The sequence below is a fragment of the Crinia signifera genome, chromosome 19 (genome assembly GCF_055691185.1).
Source record: "Crinia signifera chromosome 19, ASM5569118v1, whole genome shotgun sequence".
NCBI lineage: Eukaryota > Metazoa > Chordata > Amphibia > Anura > Myobatrachidae > Crinia > Crinia signifera.
The window spans coordinates 4,010,221-4,025,503 of NC_139226.1; the positions used below are offsets into that span (position 1 = coordinate 4,010,221).

The window sequence follows — 15,283 nt, forward strand, 5'->3', positions numbered from 1 at the left end:
GATAACGCAGGCGTGCCTGGGAAACCGCTGGGAGTGTCCGGGATAATGCAGGCGTGCCTGGGAAACCGCTGGGAGTGTCCGAAAATGTTGGAAACAAATGAACATTTCTTGTAAAATTTGGTGAGAATCGAAATAAGAGCGCTGTGTGCACAAGTTTTCAGGGATAATACTATGAGGAATGCAGCAGCTCTAGTGGGAGAGACGAGGAATCGGAACTGAACAAAATATTACAAAAGTACTTCAATTTGGGCGTGAAAATCATCGGTGACGGTCAGGAGCATCACAGACCATCGTCAGAAACAGTCTTGACATGAGGAAAATGTAGAAATAATGCCAAAGGGACCTCACAGATCTCACATTACCCGCGGCGACTCCCGCGGCACTGTCAGTCAGGAACCTGCTCCCGCGGCGCTGTCAGTCAGGGACCTGCTCCCGCGGCGCTGTCAGTCAGGGACCTGCTCCCGCGGCGCTGTCAGTCAGGGACCTGCTCCCGCGGCGCTGTCAGTCAGGGACCTGCTCCCGCGGCGCTGTCAGTCAGGGACCTGCTCCCGCGGCGCTGTCAGTCAGGGACCTGCTCCCGCGGCGCTGTCAGTCAGGGACCTGCTCCCGCGGCGCTGTCAGTCAGGGACCTGCTCCCGCGGCGCTGTCAGTCAGGGAGCTAGTAATAACTGACGCTCCTCATTCACCGTATCTGTCCCCCAGTGACTCTTCTCTGTTCCTAAAGACAAACAAAATATTAAAAGGTAGGTATTTGAGGACATTGATGTCACCAGGGGTTGTAATAAGGTGCGATTTTTTTTAGACACGTGCAATTTTTGGCCAAAAACGTCCTGAACCACCTGTGTGTGATACAAAGTCAGTAGCTAGTCAGGTACCACCTGTGTGTGTGATACAGAGTCAGTAGGTTGCCAAGTACCAAGTGTGTGATACAGAGTCAGTAGGTAGGTAGTCAGGTACCACTTGTGATACAGAGTCAGTAGGTTGCCAGGTACCACCTCTGTGCGATACAGAGTCAGTAGGTAACACGTACCACCTGTGTGCGATACAGAGTCAGTAGGTTGCCACGTACCACCTTTGTGCGATACAGAGTCAGTAGTAACACGTACCACCTGTGTGCGATGCAGAGTCAGTAGGTAACACGTACCACCTGTGTGCGATTCAGAGTCAGTAGGTAACATGTACCACCTGTGTGTGATTCAGAGTCAGTAGGTAACACGTACCACCTGTGTGCGATACAGAGTCAGTATGGAGTCAGGTACCACCTGTGTGTGATACAGAGTCAGTATGGAGTCAGGTACCACCTGTGTGTGATGCAGAGTCAGTAGGTAACATGTACCACCTGTGTGTGATACATAGTCAGTAGGGAGTCAGGTACCACCTGTGTGTGATACATGGTCAGTAGGAAGTCAGGTACCCCCTGTGTGATACAGAGTCAGTAGGGAGTCAGGTACCACCTGTGTGTGTGAGATACAGAGTCAGTAGGGAGTCAGGTACCACCTGTGTGTGATGCAGAGTCAGTAGGTAACATGTACCACCTGTGTGTGATACAGAGTCAGTAGGGAGTCAGGTACCACCTGTGTGTGATACATAGTCAGTAGGGAGTCAGGTACCACCTGTGTGTGATACATGGTCAGTAGGAAGTCAGGTACCCCCTGTGTGATACAGAGTCAGTAGGGAGTCAGGTACCACCTGTGTGTGATACAGAGTCATTAGCTAGTCAGGTACCACCTGTGTCTGTGATACAGAGTCAGTAGGTTGTCAAGTACCAAGTGTGTGATACATGGTCAGTAGAGAGTCAGGTACCACCTGTGTGTGATACATGGTCAGTAGGGAGTCAGGTACCACCTGTGTGTGATACATGGTCAGTAGAGAGTCAGGTACCACCTGTGTGTGATACATGGTCAGTAGCTAGTCAGGTACCACCTGTGTCTGTGATACATGGTCAGTAGCTAGTCAGGTACCACCTGTGTCTGTGATACAGAGTCAGTAGGTTGTCAAGTACCAAGTGTGTGATACATGGTCAGTAGAGAGTCAGGTACCACCTGTGTGTGATACATGGTCAGTAGCTAGTCAGGTACCACCTGTGTCTGTGATACATGGTCAGTAGCTAGTCAGGTACCACCTGTGTCTGTGATACAGAGTCAGTAGGTTGTCAAGTACCAAGTGTGTGATACATGGTCAGTAGAGAGTCAGGTACCACCTGTGTGTGATACATGGTCAGTAGGAAGTCAGGTACCCCCTGTGTGATACAGAGTCAGTAGGGAGTCAGGTACCACCTGTGTGTGATACATGGTCAGTAGGGAGTCAGGTACCACCTGTGTGTGATACATGGTCAGTAGGGAGTCAGGTACCCCCTGTGTGATACATGGTCAGTAGAGAGTCAGGTACCACCTGTAATAAAGAGTCTGTAGGGAGTCAGGTACAACCTGTGTGTGATACATGGTCAGTAGGGAGTCAGGTACCACCTGTGTGTGATACATGGTCATTAGAGAGTCAGGTACCACCTGTGTGTGAGATACAGAGTCAGTAGGGAGTCAGGTACCACCTGTGTGTGATACATGGTCAGTAGGGAGTCAGGTACCACCTGTGTGTGATACATGGTCAGTAGGGAGTCAGGTACCACCTGTGTGTGATACATGGTCAGTAGGGAGTCAGGTACCCCCTGTGTGATACATGGTCAGTAGAGAGTCAGGTACCACCTGTGTGTGATACATGGTCATTAGAGAGTCAGGTACCACCTGTGTGTGAGATACAGAGTCAGTAGGGAGTCAGGTACCACCTGTGTGTGATACATGGTCAGTAGGGAGTCAGGTACCACCTGTGTGATACAGAGATTCACAGTGCCCTGGGTTGGGACATGGGAGTATGTGCAGGGAACTGCGCACAGGCAGATGTGGCTATCTCCGCATGTGTAAGTAGCAAGTGATAAGCCTTCATATATTTATTATCAGCCGTAAGTAGTAGATAGGCGATTAGCCTCCCATCAGAGGTGGTAGAGGCAAATACAGTTGTACAATGTAAAGAAATAAGGATCAAATATGGTTTGAGGTGACAGGTTTAATAAAGGGTCAGACTAGATGGGCCAAGTGGTTCTTATCTGCCGTCACATTCTATGTTTCTGTGTTTAAGTACAGAACCTGCCCATCATCTCGCCCTCTGTCATTCCTTGCTAATAATAGGTGGGAGGCACCACATACTGTACCTCCTGAACATATACAAATAAATTCTGACAGCCATGTATGGTTTGACCTTAAGAGTGACCCCCTATAACTTTACCCCTGTCTAAAATCAGCAATGCATGTTCTGTATTGTATATAGTGTGTCACACACACAGCACCTATACAGCAGGTCAGTCCCTATAACCAGCTGTCCTGTAATGTATATAGTGTCACACACGCAGCACCTATACAGCAGGTCAGTCCCTATAACCAGCTGTCCTGTAATGTATATAGTGTCACACACGCAGCACCTATACAGCAGGTCAGTCCCTATAACCAGCTGTCCTGTAATGTATATAGTGTGTCACACACGCAGCACCTATACAGCAGGTCAGTCCCTATAACCAGCTGTCCTGTAATGTATATATAGTGTGTCACACACGCAGCAGGTCAGTCCCTATAACCAGCTGTCCTGTAATGTATATAGTGTGTCACACACGCAGCACCTATACAGCAGGTCAGTCCCTATAACCAGCTGTCCTGTAATGTATATAGTGTCACACACGCAGCACCTATACAGCAGGTCAGTCCCTATAACCAGATGTTCTGTAATGTATATAGTGTCATACACGCAGCACCTATACAGCAGGTCAGTCCCTATGACCAGATGTTCTGTAATGTATATAGTGTCATACACGCAGCACCTATACAGCAGGTCAGTCCCTATAACCAGCTGTCCTGTAATGTATATAGTGCGTCACACACGCAGCACCTATACAGCAGGTCAGTCCCTATAACCAGCTGTGCTGTAATGTATATTGTGTGTCACACACGCAGAACCTATACAGCAGGTCAGTCCCTATAACCAGCTGTGCTGTAATGTATATTGTGTCACACACGCAGCACCTATACAGCAGGTCAGTCCCTATAACCAGCTGTCCTGTAATGTATATAGTGTGTCACACACGCAGCACCTATACAGCAGGTCAGTCCCTATAACCAGCTGTCCTGTAATGTATATAGTGTGTCACACACGCAGCACCTATACAGCAGGTCAGTCCCTATAACCAGCTGTCCTATAATGTATATAATGTGTCACACACGCAGCACCTATACAGCAGGTCAGTCCCTATAACCAGCTGTCCCGTAATGTATATAGTGTGTCACACACGCAGCACCTATACAGCAGGTCAGTCCCTATAACCAGCTGTCCTATAATGTATATAGTGTGTCACACACGCAGCACCTATACAGCAGGTCAGTCCCTATAACCAGCTGTCCCGTAATGTATATAGTGTGTCACACACGCAGCACCTATACAGCAGGTCAGTCCCTATAACCAGCTGTGCTGTAATGTATATTGTGTCACACACGCAGCACCTATACAGCAGGTCAGTCCCTATAACCAGCTGTCCTGTAATGTATAGTGTGTCACACACGTAGCACCTATACAGCAGGTCAGTCCCTATAACCAGCTGTGCTGTAATGTATATACTGTGTCACACACGCAGAACCTATACAGCAGGTCAGTCCCTATAACCAGCTGTGCTGTAATGTATATTGTGTCACACACGCAGCACCTATACAGCAGGTCAGTCCCTATAACCAGCTGTCCTGTAATGTATATATAGTGTGTCACACACACACAGCAGGTCAGTCCCTAAAACCAGCTGTCCTGAAACGTATATTGTGTCACACACGCAGCACCTATACAGCAGGTCAGTCCCTAAAACCAGCTGTCCTGTAACGTATATTGTGTCACACACGCAGCACCTATACAGCAGGTCAGTCCCTATAACCAGCTGTCCTGTAATGTATATAGTGTGTCACACACGCAGCACCTGTACAGCAGGTCAGTCCCTATAACCAGCTGTCCTGTAATGTATATAGTGCGTCACACACACAGCATCTATACAGCCGGTCAGTCCCTATAACCAGCTGTCCTGTAATGTATATAGTGTGTCACACACGCAGCACCTATACAGCAGGTCAGTCCCTATAACCAGCTGTCCTGTAATGTATATAGTGTGTCACACACGCAGCACCTATACAGCAGGTCAGTCCCTATAACAAGCTGTCCTGTAATGTATATAGTGTCATACACGCAGCATGTATACAGCAGGTCAGTCCCTATAACCAGCTGTCCTGTAATGTATATAGTGTGTCACACACGCAGCACCTATACAGCAGGTCAGTCCCTATAACAAGCTGTCCTGTAATGTATATAGTGTCATACACGCAGCATGTATACAGCAGGACAGTCCCTATAACCAGCTGTCCTGTAATGTATATAGTGTGTCACACATGCAGCACCTATACAGCAGGTCAGTCCCTATAACCAGCTGTTCTGTAATGTATATAGTGTCATACACGCAGCACCTATACAGCAGGTCAGTCCCTATGACCAGATGTTCTGTAATGTATATAGTGTCATACACGCAGCATGTATACAGCAGGACAGTCCCTATAACCAGCTGTCCTGTAATGTATACAGTGTTTCATACACGCAGCACCTATACAGCAGGGCAGTCCCTATAGCCAGCTGTCCTGTAATGTATATAGAGTCATACACGCAGCACCTTTACAGCAGGTCAGTCCCTATAACCAGCTGTCCTGTAATGTATACAGTGTCTGACACATGCAGCACCTATACAGCAGGTCAGTCCCTATAACCAGCTGTCCTGTAATGTATACAGTGTTTCATACACGCAGCACCTATACAGCAGGACAGTCCCTATAACCAGCTGTCCTGTAATGTATACAGTGTTTCATACACGCAGAACCTATTCAGCAGGTCAGTCCCTATAACCAGCTGTCCTGTAATGTATATAGTGTCATACAGGCAGCACCTATACAGCAGGTCAGTCCCTATAACCAGCTGTCCTGTAATGTATATAGTGTCATACACGCAGCACCTATACAGCAGGTCAGTCCCTACAACCAGCTGTCCTGTAATGTATATAGTGTCATACACGCAGCACCTATACAGCAGGTCAGTCCCTATAACCAGCTGTCCTGTAATGTATATAGTGTCAAACACGCAGCACCTATACAGCAGGTCAGTCCCTATAACCAGCTGTCCTGTAATGTATATATAGTGTGTCACACACGCAGCAGGTCAGTCCCTATAACCAGCTGTCCTGTAATGTATATAGTGTGTCACACACGCAGCACCTATACAGCAGGTCAGTCCCTATAACCAGCTGTCCTGTAATGTATATAGTGTCACACACGCAGCACCTATACAGCAGGTCAGTCCCTATAACCAGATGTTCTGTAATGTATATAGTGTCATACACGCAGCACCTATACAGCAGGTCAGTCCCTATGACCAGATGTTCTGTAATGTATATAGTGTCACACACGCAGCACCTATACAGCAGGTCAGTCCCTATAACCAGCTGTTCTGTAATGTATATAGTGTCATACACGCAGCACCTATACAACAGGTCAGTCCCTATAACCAGCTGTTCCGTAATGTATATAGTGTCATACATGCAGCACCTATACAACAGGTCAGTCCCTATAACCAGCTGTCCTGTAATGTATATAGTGCATCATACACGCAGCACCTATACAGCAGGTCAGTCCCTATAACCAGCTGTCCTGTAATGTATATAGTGTCATACACGCAGCACCTATACAGCAGGTCAGTCCCTATAACCAGCTGTCCTGTAATGTATATAGTGCGTCACACACACAGCACCTATACAGCAGGTCAGTCCCTATAACCAGCTGTGCTGTAATGTATATTGTGTGTCACACACGCAGAACCTATACAGCAGGTCAGTCCCTATAACCAGCTGTCCTATAATGTATATAGTGTGTCACACACGCAGCACCTATACAGCAGGTCAGTCCCTATAACCAGCTGTCCTGTAATGTATATAGTGTGTCACACACGCAGCACCTATACAGCAGGTCAGTCCCTATAACCAGCTGTCCTGTAATGTATATAGTGTGTCACACACGCAGCACCTATACAGCAGGTCAGTCCCTATAACCAGCTGTCCTGTAATGTATATAGTGTGTCACACACGCAGCACCTATACAGCAGGTCAGTCCCTATAACCAGCTGTCCTTTAATGTATATAGTGTGTCACACATGCAGCACCTATACAGCAGGTCAGTCCCTATAACCAGCTGTCCCGTAATGTATATAGTGTGTCACACACGCAGCACCTATACAGCAGGTCAGTCCCTATAACCAGCAGTGCTGTAATGTATATTGTGTCACACACGCAGCACCTATACAGCAGGTCAGTCCCTATAACCAGCTGTCCTGTAATGTATAGTGTGTCACACACGTAGCACCTATACAGCAGGTCAGTCCCTATAACCAGCTGTGCTGTAATGTATATAGTGTGTCACACACGCAGAACCTATACAGCAGGTCAGTCCCTATAACAAGCTGTCCTGTAATGTATATAGTGTCATACACGCAGCACCTATACAGCAGGTCAGTCCCTATAACCAGCTGTCCTGTAATGTATATATAGTGTGTCACACACACAGCAGGTCAGTCCCTAAAACCAGCTGTCCTGAAACGTATATTGTGTCACACACGCAGCACCTATACAGCAGGTCAGTCCCTAAAACCAGCTGTCCTGTAACGTATATTGTGTCACACACGCAGCACCTATACAGCAGGTCAGTCCCTATAACCAGCTGTCCTGTAATGTATATAGTGTGTCACACACGCAGCACCTGTACAGCAGGTCAGTCCCTATAACCAGCTGTCCTGTAATGTATATAGTGTGTCACACACACAGCATCTATACAGCCGGTCAGTCCCTATAACCAGCTGTCCTGTAATGTATATAGTGTGTCACACACGCAGCACCTATACAGCAGGTCAGTCCCTATAACCAGCTGTCCTGTAATGTATATAGTGTGTCACACACGCAGCACCTATACAGCAGGTCAGTCCCTATAACAAGCTGTCCTGTAATGTATATAGTGTCATACACGCAGCATGTATACAGCAGGTCAGTCCCTATAACCAGCTGTCCTGTAATGTATATAGTGTGTCACACATGCAGCACCTATACAGCAGGTCAGTCCCTATAACCAGCTGTCCTGTAATGTATATAGTGTGTCACACACGCAGCACCTATACAGCAGGTCAGTCCCTATAACAAGCTGTCCTGTAATGTATATAGTGTCATACACGCAGCATGTATACAGCAGGACAGTCCCTATAACCAGCTGTCCTGTAATGTATATAGTGTGTCACACATGCAGCACCTATACAGCAGGTCAGTCCCTATAACCAGCTGTTCTGTAATGTATATAGTGTCATACACGCAGCACCTATACAGCAGGTCAGTCCCTATGACCAGATGTTCTGTAATGTATATAGTGTCATACACGCAGCATGTATACAGCAGGACAGTCCCTATAACCAGCTGTCCTGTAATGTATACAGTGTTTCATACACGCAGCACCTATACAGCAGGGCAGTCCCTATAACCAGCTGTCCTGTAATGTATATAGTGTGTCACACACGCAGCACCTATACAGCAGGTCAGTCCCTATAGCCAGCTGTCCTGTAATGTATATAGAGTCATACACGCAGCACCTATACAGCAGGTCAGTCCCTATAACAAGCTGTCCTGTAATGTATATAGTGTGTCACACACGCAGCACCTATACAGCAGGTCAGTCCCTATAACCAGCTGTCCTGTAATGTATACAGTGTTTCATACACGCAGCACCTATTCAGCAGGTCAGTCCCTATAACCAGCTGTCCTGTAATGTATACAGTGTCTGACACATGCTGCACCTATACAGCAGGTCAGTCCCTATAACCAGCTGTCCTGTAATGTATACAGTGTTTCATACACGCAGCACCTATACAGCAGGACAGTCCCTATAACCAGCTGTCCTGTAATGTATACAGTGTTTCATACACGCAGCACCTATTCAGCAGGTCAGTCCCTATAACCAGCTGTCCTGTAATGTATATAGTGTCATACAGGCAGCACCTATACAGCAGGTCAGTCCCTATAACCAGCTGTCCTGTAATGTATATAGTGTCATACACGCAGCACCTATACAGCAGGTCAGTCCCTACAACCAGCTGTCCTGTAATGTATATAGTGTCATACACGCAGCACCTATACAGCAGGTCAGTCCCTATAACCAGCTGTCCTATAATGTATACAGTGTGTCACACACGCAGCACCTATACAGCAGGTCAGTCCCTATAGCCAGCTGTCCTGTAATGTATATAGAGTCATACACGCAGCACCTATACAGCAGGGTTGCCTACCTGACCCTCCCCATGAGGGATAGAATGCTCTGTTCCTGGGCTTCCCTGGTAATGTACGATTACCAGCACTTGTGGGGAGCTAGGTAACTGATAAGAAAGGTGTCACCACAGGTGCTGGCAATCCTACATTACCAGGGAAGCCCAGGAACAGAGCATTGTGTCCTCCTGGAGAGGGGCATGCTGGGAGGTATGGATAATGTAGGATTGCCAGCACCTGTGGGGAGCTAGGTAACTGATAAGAAAGGTGTCACCACAGGTGCTGGCAATCATACATTACCAGGGAAGCCCAGGAGAGCATTGTGTCCTCCTGGAGAGGGGCATGCTGGGAGGTATGGATACTGTATGATTGCCAGCACCTGTGGGGAGCTAGGTAACTGATAAGAAAGGTGTCACCACAGGTGCTGGCAATCCTACATTACCAGGGAAGTCCAGGAACAGAGCATTGTGTCCTCCTGGAGAGGGGCATGTTGGGAGGTATGGATAATGTAGGATTGCCAGCACCTGTGGGGAGCTAGGTAACTGATAAGAAAGGTGTCACCACAGGTGCTGGCAATCATACATTACCAGGGAAGCCCAGGAACAGAGCATTGTGTCCTCCTGGAGATAAGCATGCTGGGAGGTATGGATAATGTATGATTGCCAGCACCTGTGGGGAGCCAGGTAACTGATAAGAAAGGTGTCACCACAGGTGCTGGCAATCCTACATTACCAGGGAAGCCCAGGAGCAGAGCATGTTCTCCCTGAAGAAGATGGTCAGGTAGGGAACCCCTGCCATACAGTCAGGGTATGTGGGCAGAAAGCAGCAGGTCCACTTGTGCAGTAACTCGCAGTACAGTCTGTGCTAGGGTCGGGGTACAGGTAATACCCCCAGGGGTGCCAGTGCTAATGCACCCAGAACTCACCCTTAGAGATGCAGGACCCCATAGTGACCAGCAGGAATATCCGGATAATGATCCCCTGAGTCAGCTCCAGCTGGACGCTTCTCCCTCTAACCACCCACAGTCCACCATGGTCTTCTCAGGAGCCTCCACTCCACTGGGGGTCTTCTCAGCAGCCTCCCCTCAGCTGAGGGTCTCACCAGCCTCCATTTCGCAGCCTCCACTCTCCTGGGGTCTCCGCAGCCCTCACTAAACTGGGAATCTCAACTGCTGCCTCCAATCAACTGGTGGTTCCAGCAGCCTCCAAACATCAGGGGACAGAGCGACCTCCACTAATCAGCAGCCTCCGTGTACCTGGGGTCTCCGCAGCCTCCCACCACTGCTGGTCTCGGCATTCTCCTCTGCACAGATCTGGGTGGTCCGTGGTTGCCCTGCTGGCCCTGGGCAGGATCTGTCAGCGGCTGTTGGGCATCCCTGGCACAGGCAGTGAGGACGGAGGAGGAGAGGGGTCTGTGTGCTGGGAGCAGCTGCAGACAGTCCGCCCCTCTATCCTCATATCTGGGAGGGTTTCAGCAGCGTCTGTTATACGGGGAGGTGGCAGCAGCAGCCCGGGGATTAACGCTACCTGTGCTGGGGAGCAGCTACAGGAGCCTCCCGGGGGAGATCACCTGCAGCAAGCGGCCACCAGCCAGGGGAGATCACCTGAACCCAGCGGCCTCAAGCCAGGTGTTATCACCTGCACCCAGCGGCCAAAAGCCAGGTGAGATCACCTGAACCCAGCGGCCTCCAGCCAGGTGTTATCACCTGCACCCAGCGGCCTCCAGCCAGGTGAGATCACCTGCACCCAGCGGCCACCAGCCAGGTGAGATCACCTGCACCCAGCGGCCACCAGCCAGGTGAGATCACCTGCACCTAGCGGCCTCCAGCCAGGTGAGATCACCTGCACCCAGCGGCCTCCAGCCAGGTGAGATCACCTGCACCCAGCGGCCACCAGCCAGGTGAGATCACCTGCACCCAGCGGCCTCCAGCCAGGTGAGATCACCTGCACCCTGCGGCTTCCCGGGGGAGATCACCTGCAGCAAGCGGCAACAGTCAGGTGAGATCACCTGCACCCAGCGGCCACCAGCCGGGTGAGATCACCTGCACCCAGCGGCCTCCAGCCGGGTGAGATCACCTGCACCCAGCGGCCTCCCGGGGGAGATCACCTGCAGCAAGCGGCAACAGTCAGGTGAGATCACCTGCACCCAGCGGCCACCAGCCGGGTGAGATCACCTGCACCCAGCGGCCTCCAGCCGGGTGAGATCACCTGCACCCAGCGGCCTCCAGCCGGGTGAGATCACCTGCACCCAGCGGCCTCCAGCCGGGTGAGATCACCTGCACCCAGCGGGCTCCAGCCGGGTGAGATCACCTGCACCCAGCGGCCACCAGCCGGGTGAGATCACCTGCACCCAGCGGCCACCAGCCGGGTGAGATCACCTGCACCCAGCGGCCTCCAGCCGGGTGAGATCACCTGCACCCAGCGGCCTCCAGCCGGGTGAGCTCACCTGCACCCAGCGGCCTCCCGGGGGAGATCACCTGCAGCAAGCGGCAACAGTCAGGTGAGATCACCTGCACCCAGCGGCCACCAGCCGGGTGAGATCACCTGCACCCAGCGGCCTCCAGCCGGGTGAGATCACCTGCACCCAGCGGCCTCCAGCCGGGTGAGATCACCTGCACCCAGCGGCCACCAGCCGGGTGAGATCACCTGCACCCAGCGGCCACCAGCCGGGTGAGATCACCTGCACCCAGCGGCCACCAGCCGGGTGAGATCACCTGCACCCAGCGGCCTCCAGCCGGGTGAGATCACCTGCACCCAGCGGCCAACAGCCGGGTGAGATCACCTGCACCCAGCGGCCAACAGCCGGGTGAGATCACCTGCACCCAGCGGCCACCAGCCGGGTGAGATCACCTGCACCCAGCGGCCAACAGCCGGGTGAGATCACCTGCACCCAGCGGCCTCCAGCCAGGTGAGATCACCTGCACCCAGCGGCCACCAGCCAGGTGAGATCACCTGAACCCAGCGGCCTCCAGCCAGGTGTTATCACCTGCACCCAGCGGCCTCCAGCCAGGTGAGATCACCTGCACCCAGCGGCCACCAGCCAGGTGAGATCACCTGCACCCAGCGGCCACCAGCCAGGTGAGATCACCTGCACCTAGCGGCCTCCAGCCAGGTGAGATCACCTGCACCCAGCGGCCTCCAGCCAGGTGAGATCACCTGCACCCAGCGGCCACCAGCCAGGTGAGATCACCTGCACCCAGCGGCCTCCAGCCAGGTGAGATCACCTGCACCCTGCGGCTTCCCGGGGGAGATCACCTGCAGCAAGCGGCAACAGTCAGGTGAGATCACCTGCACCCAGCGGCCACCAGCCGGGTGAGATCACCTGCACCCAGCGGCCTCCAGCCGGGTGAGATCACCTGCACCCAGCGGCCTCCCGGGGGAGATCACCTGCAGCAAGCGGCAACAGTCAGGTGAGATCACCTGCACCCAGCGGCCACCAGCCGGGTGAGATCACCTGCACCCAGCGGCCTCCAGCCGGGTGAGATCACCTGCACCCAGCGGCCTCCAGCCGGGTGAGATCACCTGCACCCAGCGGCCTCCAGCCGGGTGAGATCACCTGCACCCAGCGGGCTCCAGCCGGGTGAGATCACCTGCACCCAGCGGCCACCAGCCGGGTGAGATCACCTGCACCCAGCGGCCACCAGCCGGGTGAGATCACCTGCACCCAGCGGCCTCCAGCCGGGTGAGATCACCTGCACCCAGCGGCCTCCAGCCGGGTGAGCTCACCTGCACCCAGCGGCCTCCCGGGGGAGATCACCTGCAGCAAGCGGCAACAGTCAGGTGAGATCACCTGCACCCAGCGGCCACCAGCCGGGTGAGATCACCTGCACCCAGCGGCCTCCAGCCGGGTGAGATCACCTGCACCCAGCGGCCTCCAGCCGGGTGAGATCACCTGCACCCAGCGGCCACCAGCCGGGTGAGATCACCTGCACCCAGCGGCCACCAGCCGGGTGAGATCACCTGCACCCAGCGGCCACCAGCCGGGTGAGATCACCTGCACCCAGCGGCCTCCAGCCGGGTGAGATCACCTGCACCCAGCGGCCAACAGCCGGGTGAGATCACCTGCACCCAGCGGCCACCAGCCGGGTGAGATCACCTGCACCCAGCGGCCAACAGCCGGGTGAGATCACCTGCACCCAGCGGCCTCCAGCCAGGTGAGATCACCTGCACCCAGCGGCCACCAGCCAGGTGAGATCACCTGCACCCAGCGGCCTCCAGCCAGGTGAGATCACCTGCATCCTGCGGCTTCCCGGGGGAGATCACCTGCAGCAAGCGGCAACAGTCAGGTGAGATCACCTGCACCCAGCGGCCACCAGCCGGGTGAGATCACCTGCACCCAGCGGCCTCCAGCCGGGTGAGATCACCTGCATCCAGCGGCCTCCCGGGGGAGATCACCTGCAGCAAGCGGCAACAGTCAGGTGAGATCACCTGCACCCAGCGGCCACCAGCCGGGTGAGATCACCTGCACCCAGCGGCCACCAGCCGGGTGAGATCACCTGCACCCAGCGGCCACCAGCCGGGTGAGATCACCTGCACCCAGCGGCCTCCAGCCGGGTGAGATCACCTGCACCCAGCGGCCAACAGCCGGGTGAGATCACCTGCACCCAGCGGCCAACAGCCGGGTGAGATCACCTGCACCCAGCGGCCACCAGCCGGGTGAGATCACCTGCACCCAGCGGCCACCAGCCGGGTGAGATCACCTGCACCCAGCGGCCTCCAGCCGGGTGAGATCACCTGCACCCAGCGGCCACCAGCCAGGTGAGATCACCTGCACCCAGCGGCCTCCAGCCAGGTGAGATCACCTGCACCCTGCGGCTTCCCGGGGGAGATCACCTGCAGCAAGCGGCAACAGTCAGGTGAGATCACCTGCACCCAGCGGCCACCAGCCGGGTGAGATCACCTGCACCCAGCGGCCTCCAGCCGGGTGAGATCACCTGCACCCAGCGGCCTCCCGGGGGAGATCACCTGCAGCAAGCGGCAACAGTCAGGTGAGATCACCTGCACCCAGCGGCCACCAGCCGGGTGAGATCACCTGCACCCAGCGGCCTCCAGCCGGGTGAGATCACCTGCACCCAGCGGCCTCCAGCCGGGTGAGATCACCTGCACCCAGCGGGCTCCAGCCGGGTGAGATCACCTGCACCCAGCGGCCACCAGCCGGGTGAGATCACCTGCACCCAGCGGCCACCAGCCGGGTGAGATCACCTGCACCCAGCGGCCACCAGCCGGGTGAGATCACCTGCACCCAGCGGCCACCAGCCGGGTGAGATCACCTGCACCCAGCGGCCACCAGCCGGGTGAGATCACCTGCACCCAGCGGCCACCAGCCGGGTGAGATCACCTGCACCCAGCGGCCTCCAGCCGGGTGAGATCACCTGCACCCAGCGGGCTCCAGCCGGGTGAGATCACCTGCACCCAGCGGCCTCCAGCCGGGTGAGATCACCTGAACCCAGCGGCCTCCAGCCGGGTGAGATCACCTGCACCCAGCGGCCTCCAGCCGGGTGAGATCACCTGCACCCAGCGGCCTCCAGCCGGGTGAGATCACCTGCACCCAGCGGCCTCCAGCCGGGTGAGATCACCTGCACCCAGCGGCCTCCAGCCGGGTGAGATCACCTGCACCCAGCGGCCTCCAGCCGGGTGAGATCACCTGCACCCAGCGGCCTCCAGCCGGGTGAGATCACCTGCACCCAGCGGCCTCCAGCCGGGTGAGATCACCTGCACCCAGCGGCCTCCAGCCGGGTGAGATCACCTGCACCCAGCGGCCTCCAGCCGGGTGAGCTCACCTGCACCCAGCGGCCTCCAGCCGGGTGAGCTCACCTGCACCCAGCGGCCTCCCGGGGGAGATCACCTGCACCCAGCGGCCAACAGCCGGGTGAGA

The 15,283-nt window shown here is 54.2% G+C and overlaps 1 protein-coding gene across 1 annotated transcript in view; it reads right to left on the reverse strand.

Annotated features, from left to right (window-relative positions):
* The window catches only part of FAM131C (family with sequence similarity 131 member C), a 61,728-nt gene extending 50,857 nt beyond the window's left edge, over window positions 1-10,871 (reverse strand). The window contains exon 1 of the mRNA XM_083161828.1: window positions 10,335-10,871. Within this exon, the coding sequence (XP_083017954.1) occupies window positions 10,335-10,356 (22 nt within the window). The 5' untranslated portion in view covers window positions 10,357-10,871. The remainder of the gene's footprint in view (window positions 1-10,334) is intronic.
* Window positions 10,872-15,283: the final 4,412 nt, after the last annotated feature.